Source organism: Sinocyclocheilus rhinocerous, unplaced genomic scaffold, assembly GCF_001515625.1.
Source record: "Sinocyclocheilus rhinocerous isolate Xijiao unplaced genomic scaffold, SAMN03320098_v1.1 scaffold938, whole genome shotgun sequence".
Lineage (NCBI taxonomy): Eukaryota > Metazoa > Chordata > Actinopteri > Cypriniformes > Cyprinidae > Sinocyclocheilus > Sinocyclocheilus rhinocerous.
In genome coordinates this window covers 780,573-789,288 of record NW_015665007.1, presented here as the reverse complement: position 1 = coordinate 789,288, position 8,716 = coordinate 780,573, and the positions used below count along the sequence as shown (strand labels likewise).

Genomic DNA, 8,716 nt, shown 5'->3' with positions numbered 1-8,716 from the left:
GGAGGACTTTGAAGAACCAGAAGGAGCCAAGAGACCAGTTCTTCCCCTTCAGGAGAGCCCAAGAGTGGAATCTGGATCTGGTATGAGGCAAGTATCCTGGATGGTCCAAGGCTTGTTTGTGGAGTATGAATGGTCCGTTTGTTTGGCTTGGGAATTGCTTCATCCTTTCTAACGCGGTCTGCCAGGGGTTTCAGTTCCAAGCAACAGCAGTTTGCTGCCTCTTAAATCTTGTGTGATGGGCATATAAATTAGTTCTGTTTTTCTGGAACAGCTGGTGTCATTATAATTATTCGGTTATGATTAACAAGAATAAAAAGGCTGCTAGGGATGTTTGTTTAATGAGCCATTTCCGGAAGGCTTCAATTGTTACAATATGCACTGCAAAATGTTGTCATTATAAGAAAATACTGTATTTTTTTGTGAAATATTTCTGAAATAAGAACATATTTTACATAAAGAAAATTGTAAGACCGTTGTGTTGCAGTATTACAGTATTTTCCATATGTTATTTGAGTTGTTTTACTGTATTTGTTTCTGTCAAAGCACAAAAATACTGTAAACTTGCACTGAATATTTGGATAATAAATGTTAGAAAGTAGTTGTTTTTTGTTTTAAGTCACCATTATGGTGACTAGTCTTGAACATTATTCAGGCCTATTATGAATTAATTTACTTTTAATTAACTGGTTGCATTGTAGTTATTTACGCTTACAATTATTTAGCCTACTCACCTTCATGCTGCTCCAAACCTGTATAACTTTCTTTTTTCTGTGGGAAAAAAAAGACATTTGAAAGAATAGGCTATATTGTCCATTTTTGTCCATGCAATGAAAGTCAATGGTGACCAAAACATTGTATGGACTTTTTTTTTTCTTTCTTTTTTTCTTTTTTTTTTAAATGAGGGTGAGAAAATGATAACAGAATTTATTTAGAAGGTGACATATCCCATTAAATCTTATCATAACTTGCAGTCAACAATATATGTGGTAAATTGCGTGAAACAGTAGGCTACAGAGATAATATAATATTTTATAGCCTACATAAGAAAGGAGGCGGGGTACCACCATAGACAATTATTATTTGATTAAAATAAACTACTACTGAAAAAATTGCCTACTGCTACCTGTATGTATCTATATATAGCCTACTGTAAATTTAAACTACAATTGTGTGGGGGGGGGCATTTTTTCGACAACCTATAAAAGATTTAGATTAACAGTCCTCCTGTAATTTCGTAAAATTCATTCGTTCAATAACTGCGTCAAACCTTGAGCTATCAGGGGAATCTTCTAATATAATAATCTTGGAGATTTCAAGAACAATCCATTTATCAGCCACCATCTGTAGTCCCCGTCTGCTCTGAAGTCTTGAGGAGATGTTTAAGCGCACACGCCGCTGACAAGCGCTCGTGAATGAAGTCAACAGAGGCAGCTGTGCACGCCGTGAGCGTGGATGAATGTTCTGTGGATGATGTGTCATATCATGAACAGTGCTGCCTGTATGCGCGCCAAACACGCAAGGGTTGATGTCGTACACTCATAATGAGCAATTCTCCTCTCCCACACACTGCGGCCCTGTACGGCGTGCGTGAGTCGAGAGTGTGTCTGTGTGGGTTAAGAGAGCTAATGTTGCTTCTTGATAATGATGTCATTTCTTTGTTGATGTTTTAAGACAAAACAGAAGAGAAGCTGAGTTGATGTGCTGTGAGAGAACGCCCTCCTGTTTGTGAGGGAAGAACAGCAGCGGCTAGTTCACCGTTGGAGAGGGAGTTGGTTGTGGTTCAGCACACTCTGCCAGCAGTTCAAGGTATTGCCTGAAAGGTTGCCTAAAACAAATACAAACAGACATTTTAGAAGTGTCCAAAACTATCAAATATATAATATATATGAGAAGTAGCAGTGAAGTCTCTCCCTGTCTCTCTCTCTCTTAGTTTTTAATGAACCATATCTAAAATAATACTAAATAAAATCTATTCGCCTAATTCTGACTATCACAACCCAAGGGGCTTAGGTTATCATAGAATTCTACAGAAACATATCTAGGTCACATTTCACCCTAAAATAAAATAAAAAGGAATGAACAATTATATTTTGCCTAAACAGTTGTTGGACCTTTCTTTCTTTCTTTCTTTCTTTCTCTCTCTTTCTCTCTCTCTCTCTCTCTCTCTTTTGGAATATGTGTATATCTGTATATCGGCATATTTTGTTTTTATCATTGTTATTATTATTATTATTCTATTCTTGTAAAATTAACATATTATAGAAAAAAAAGAGTTTTTATTATTATTAAATAAGCAGAAATTAAAGACAGTACAATGAATATTTATAATCTGAGTCCTCAGACCAGCCCGTCTGGCACCAACAACCATTCCACGTTCAAAGTCACTTAAATCCCCTTTCTTCCCCATTCTGATGCTCGGTTTGACCTTCAGCAAGTCGTCTTCACCACATCTAGATGCCTAAATGCATTGAGTTGCTGCCATGTGATTGGCTGAGTAGCAATTTGTGTTACCAAGCAATTGAACAGGTGTACCTAATAAAGTGGCCGGTGAGTGTATATATACAGTATATATGGGCAACACAAGTTTTAACAGTCACCCTTTTCTCCCTATCTGTTCTGTCTTATAAGTGATAAAAACACCAAAGAAAAATAATGAAGTAAACTTTTTACATGTTTTCTTCATAATCATTTTTTAGAGTGAAACTACAAAAATAAGAGAACAAGCCGTTAGTAGAGACTGTTTGTCTTGCTGATGCATGTGCTGGTTTTGTAACAGAGGTCTATGGTCCAGAGTTAAACTGAGACCATGAAGGGCTTGGAGCTGCTGTTGCCTCTGCTGCTTATCCTGAAAGGTGAGAACTTATTCTGAATCGAACATGCTGTTACTATGGTTCCTTTGGCTAATGCTGAGGTACTATTGTACATGTTCAATAACATGATATCACTATAGTACACATCCAAGAGACATGGTGATATAATGGTGTTGTTTTAATAATTAAATTACCTGCGCTCTTCTCACTTTCTCTGAACAGATGTAAGTGCTCAGTGGAATGTGTGGATGCCCAGAGATATTTCAGCCATGACAAACTCCTGTGTGGTTATACCCTGTTCATTCACATACCCCTCTGGCATCAGGCCTTACAGAGGGGTCCATGGGATCTGGTATTTCGGCCACCCCTACCCCCAGCTTTTCCCCCCAGTGGTGTATAAGTCACGCACAGATATTGTCCACGAAAGTTACAAGGGACGGACCAAGCTCCTTGGTGACTTGACACAAAAAAACTGCACCCTGCTGATAAATAATGTTGGCCTGGAACATTCTGGGAGGTATTACTTCAGGGCAGACCTGGGTGGTGCAAACATCTACACTTATCCTGACTTCACAAAACTACAGGTGTTGGGTAAGGCCATTTAAAAGAATTTTTTTTGATGTGTCTCCCAGTGAAAACATCTAAAAATCCTTAAAACATCCAAAAATAATACAAAAAAGAAAATTCTGTCATCATATACTCACCCTCTTGTTGTTCCAAAACAGTATGACTTACTTTCATCTGTGATACTAAAAAGAAGATATTTTGAAAAATGTCTCAGTGTCGTTGTAGTCAACATTGACTTTCACTGTATGAACTAAACAGTTACAACATTCTTCAGAATATCTTATTTTGTGTTCCACAGAAGAAAGTAATAAAGGTATAGAATGACAAAAGATGATGACGGTTTTGGTCATTTAAAAAAAATTATGGTTTTCATTTTTGGGTGAACAATTTTTTTTTCTTTAGATGTTTATTTACCTGAAAATTAGTCTAAAAAACATGTTAAGAATATAATTTTTTGCAGTCTGGTTATGGAAAAATTTTTGGGTCTAGCATTTGAAGTCAACATGAAACGGCATTTTCAACCACAACTAATTTATTTTCATAATAAGATGTATTTCTGGATCAAACAGCATATTTAATATGTAGGGTGGGACTTTGGATTATGAAAAATGGGTGTTCTATAGAAAAATGGAGCCAGACCTGAAAGCAAGTTTGACTCCGTAAGACTAAAAACACATATTAAGAAAGTAAAAAATGTCTGTTTTACTCCGTAAGACTAAAAAAGCATATTAAGAAAGTAAAAAATGTCTATTTTAACTTCATATTGACTTTAAATGTCTCTTTCTCCTCTAGATCAGCCCAACATCGATGTTCCAGAGGAGATTATTAGTGACCAAAGCCTGGATTTGACCTGTTATGTCCCAGACAATTGTCCAGACATGAGTCCACAGATCCACTGGATGTACACAGACTACCTGCCCAACCCTCTTTTCACCCCTGACAATGTTGAGGACAGCAACACTGCGGTACTGTCCAGCACCCTCACCTTCACACCCAAACCCATGCACAATGGCCAGCTGCTGGGCTGCCGGGTACACTACGAAAACATCACCTTCGTCTATGAACGCCTCATTTCACTAGACATCAAGTGTGAGTTCCACCAAATCACTATTTTATTTGATCAAAAATACATCATTTTTACAGAGACAATATGTACTGACTTATCCTCTTATCTGTAGACGCCCCTCGAACTGTGTGGGTGAATGTGTCTCAAGAGGTCATGGAGGGAAGCTCGGTGGTCCTGCACTGTGATGTGGACAGTAATCCAACCCCCACAATAACCTGGTTTTTTGGAGACACAGAGCTGATGTCGGAAGTTGCTTCAAACTCTTCGCTGCCTCTGGACAACCTAACCCCAGAGGAGGACGGTGTCTATACCTGCGTTGGTGACAATGGCTACGGCAGCATGAACACATCCATGTACCTGGCAGTAAATTGTAAGAAAAACTCCATGAACTCTTGTGCATTGCAATATAAACCACTTAAAGTTACTGCAACCAATTTTTTAGAGAATAGGGGGTGTTTTTGGACCCTAATGGCTATAGTTTTTTTTTTTTTGTTGCATTTTTTGATTCAGTTTTGTGTAAATATGTTGTATGTATGGCAGCATAAGCAGTATGCTAGTATTCCATTATCCATTCTGAACATTCTCATTTCTTCATTCTTATTTCTTTTCTCTCAAACTGGAAGATCCTCCACGGGAGCCTTGGATCAATGAATCTCTAACGGTGTTGGAGGGATCTTCAGTTGCTCTACAATGCACCAGCAAAGGTAACCCAATGCCCACGCTGACCTGGCTGAAGGATGGGGAACTGGTGGGCACTATCACAGCAGAGGAGGGGTCTGTGCTTGAGCTGCACAAAGTCACACCTCAGGCCCACGGAGTCTACCGCTGTCTAGCTGAGAATGAACATGGACGGGCCAGCAACTCACTTAACATTACAGTAGAATGTAAGTCAATGTAAAAGTTTGACCAGTGGAGACACTGAGCTAGTAGTCCATGATTATGCTCAGGGACAGTTTATGGAGACGTTTTCTCAAAAGAAAAGTTGTTTTTTGTTTTTTTGTGTTCAGCTTGGGTGAAGTCTTATGATCGCAAGATGAGCATAGATCACATGTGTCAAACTCCGGTTCTGGAGGGCCACTGTCCTGCAGAGTGTAGCTCCAACCAGCTCCAAAACACCTGCCTGAAAGTTTCTAGTAATCCTGAAGACCTTGATTAGCTGGTTCAGGTGTGTTTAATTAGGGTTGGACGGTGGCCCTCCAGGAACTGAATTTTGACACCCTTGTCATAGATGAGTGTAAAACAAGTGAAGGATAGATGCCAGTGTTGTGGTACTCATGTCTGGACAAGACTAGACTGGGACTCAAGTCCATCTCAAATCCAATACCATATTTTCTATGACTAATCGGGACCAGCTCATTTGAATCCAAGTGCAGGTTGAGTCCAAATGCTCCTCAAAAATTAGATTGGAAATGAGACAGACTTGAGTCTCATGAAATGGACTTGAGTTGTAGTAATGCTACAACACTGATAGATGTGCTTTTTGACTATTTCTGCTCAATTTTCCCAGTTGCCCCTGTCCTCATTGACAACTCTAAATGCACTATAGTCCGTGAGGGCGTTCAGTGTGTCTGTATTGCCTCGGGAAACCCTGAGCCTGTGATTGAATTCTACCTGCCTGACCTCAACATCACCATCAACAACTCCAACAACCCATTTAACTACCACACATACTCAGATGGGTACACGTCCACGGGCATCATCAAGCTCCAGGACAAGGGTGAAAGGGGGAACAATGGTGATACCGCTGTCCATGTGCACTGCAGCATCAGCAACATGTATGGCTCTGAGACCATCCGTTTGGAACTGCAGCAAGAGAGTAAGTAGACCTTTACTGAAACCACTTGTGCAACCGTTCATATGATTTTGAGGTATCATCAATGAACCCTATGCACTCTTTCAGAAAAGTTCATGATGGCCGTCATAGTGGGGACTATTGGAGGTGTGGCGGTAATCGCCTTCATCATTGCAGCTGTGAGATACGTTGGTCAGAATAATAAAAAGTGAGTATCCTTCACAAGTAAGACTGGGAGAAGAACATTTAGGTGGAGTTTGTGGGTTGGGACTGGGGTTTGTAGGTATCAAAACACCCAAGCCTAGTCATCCATGTTCAGTTTTGTTTTTTTGTTTTTTTTGGCATTTGGTTTTCAAACCATAACCCACTCACAGATGATCCAATTTGATTGCTTTGCAAGATGGTAAACATGCCACATTGTGCACAAAATTGCAGACTAACAAATCTATTGCAGGTTCAATTGCCCCATGCCATTGCTTTTCAGCCTCAAAACCACTGAGCTCTGCAGCAAACACCCTGCTCCTATCTCATTTTGCAAGAAAAAATAAAACGTCCCATTGGAAATCAAAACGAAACACTCCCAAACTTGACACTGTGTCACAATGCCAGTTTTATTTAAGGGGTTGCAATGATCCCCTTGTGTTAAAATGGATGCCCAGGCTTAAAGGAATAGTTTGAACAAAAAAATTAAATTCTGTTTTTTTACTCACCGTATGGTTTTTTCTTTTTAAGGAACACAAGCAAAAATATTTTGCTGAATGTCCATGTAGTTATTTTCCATACAATGTAAATGAACAAGGTCTGTTAACCTCTGAAAGAGATAAAAAGATATTACATAAAAATGTTCACAGAAAAAAAAATTTAAATAAAAAATTTAACAAAGAAATTAAAATGAAAAAGGATTCACAATAATATTCATTGGTTTTTGCATGTCTTGGGCCCGATAATCATTTAAATCAATTGAAGCATATCATTTTTTGAAGGTCGACCCCAGTCTCCATTCATTGGATGGAAAAGAGCAGCTAAGACATTCTGCAAAATGTCTTGGTTTGTGTTCCACTGAAGAACGTCAGTCATACAGGTTTGCAATGTCATGAGAATGAGTAAAAATGACAGAAGTTTGATTTTTGGATCAACTATCCCTTTAAAGTGTTGCCGCAAGCCAGTTAGTTTACAGTATGGTTGAGTGTGAGACAGAGTCTGATTCTCTGACTCCACCCCCAGAGAGAATGGTAACCCTGGGCAGGACGTGGGATCTAAAGTGGAGAATCCCTCAATGTTCTACAGCGCAGTCAAGAAGGACAAACAGAGTCTCAGGAAAAAAGTGGTGAGATATTATAATAATGAATAAATCACCTACACAGTATATACAGTACTTGCACTCTCAGTGATAATACAAAACAAAAGCGTGCACACCGTACAATAAAATAATCAACATTCTGTGTTTTTTTTATCATGCATGTCTGAGGCAAATTATATTATATACTGGCTCTTCTCTAGTTGTAATTAGCTTTCCACACTTAGCCTTAGCATTAAAACAATCAGGAACCAAATATTAAAGGGGTCATATGATGTTGCTAAAAAGAACATTATGTTGTGTATTTGGTGTAATGCAATGCGTTTATGCGGTTTAAGGTTAAAAAAACACATTATTTTCCACATGCTGTACATTATTGTTTCTCCTCTATGCCCCGCCTTTCTGAAATGCGGCGATTTTTACAAAGCTTATTGTTCTGAAAAGCGAGGTGTACGCTGATTGGCCAGCTATCCAGTGCGTTGTGATTGGCTGAATACCTCAAGCGTGTGACTGAAATGTTACGCCCCTTACCATATTGTGATGCCGTGTCCCGGCGTGACAAGACAAAAACAATAAAACCCATTATAAACGAGGCATTTGTTGCATCCAGTGGGGACATAATTACTGATTATAATGACTAATACTGTCTTTTTACACGCTGTGTTCCGTATTGCGCCGCGTAAACGTAAATCCATGTCTGCATTTGTGATCGGAGAAACGACAAACAACAAGCGCTACTCTACACTGCTCAAAACTCGCGTTTGAATCGTCAGTGGCAAATTCTTTAAATATAAAAAACGTACTTACAGCTGTATGAGTCAGAAGCGCCAGACTGTCCTTGCAAAGTTGGAACTGCCCCACTTTATAGAACAGCCTTTGAGCACAGACCCATTAGGCTACTGGTTCAGGAAACAGTCCTCCATAAAATGTGCTGCACACATCCGAATATTTGGGTTGAAGTGTTCTGGAACAGTGTTGTAAATACAACTTAACCACTGATTTCTAGTTGTGTCCTCTTTTGGAAGACCAAACAAAGTAGCTTCGCTTTCACAACGAATCACACAGTGCCTTTACAACATGGTGACATTTTGAGTCTTGAGAACTCACTCGCGCGCTCTAATTTTTTGTGCGCCCACAGATCGCGATAAGGAGAGTGACAGCTTTTAATAATTATTAAAGGAGTT

At 39.2% G+C, this 8,716-nt stretch overlaps 1 protein-coding gene across 3 annotated transcripts in view; it reads left to right on the top strand.

The window, feature by feature from the left end:
- Positions 1–1,672: 1,672 nt before the first annotated feature.
- Positions 1,673–8,716, top strand: part of LOC107730845 (myelin-associated glycoprotein-like) — a 9,240-nt gene continuing 2,196 nt past the window's right edge. For 2 of the 3 annotated variants that reach the window (XM_016541786.1, XM_016541785.1), the window contains exons 1-9: positions 1,673–1,806; positions 2,777–2,852; positions 3,033–3,401; positions 4,170–4,466; positions 4,556–4,813; positions 5,067–5,327; positions 5,951–6,259; positions 6,344–6,443; positions 7,460–7,562. In XM_016541786.1, the coding sequence (XP_016397272.1) occupies positions 2,807–2,852; positions 3,033–3,401; positions 4,170–4,466; positions 4,556–4,813; positions 5,067–5,327; positions 5,951–6,259; positions 6,344–6,443; positions 7,460–7,562 (1,743 nt within the window). In that variant the 5' untranslated portion in view covers positions 1,673–1,806; positions 2,777–2,806. The remainder of the gene's footprint in view (positions 1,807–2,776; positions 2,853–3,032; positions 3,402–4,169; positions 4,467–4,555; positions 4,814–5,066; positions 5,328–5,950; positions 6,260–6,343; positions 6,444–7,459; positions 7,563–8,716) is intronic. The other variant, XM_016541787.1, reaches the window with a different exon arrangement.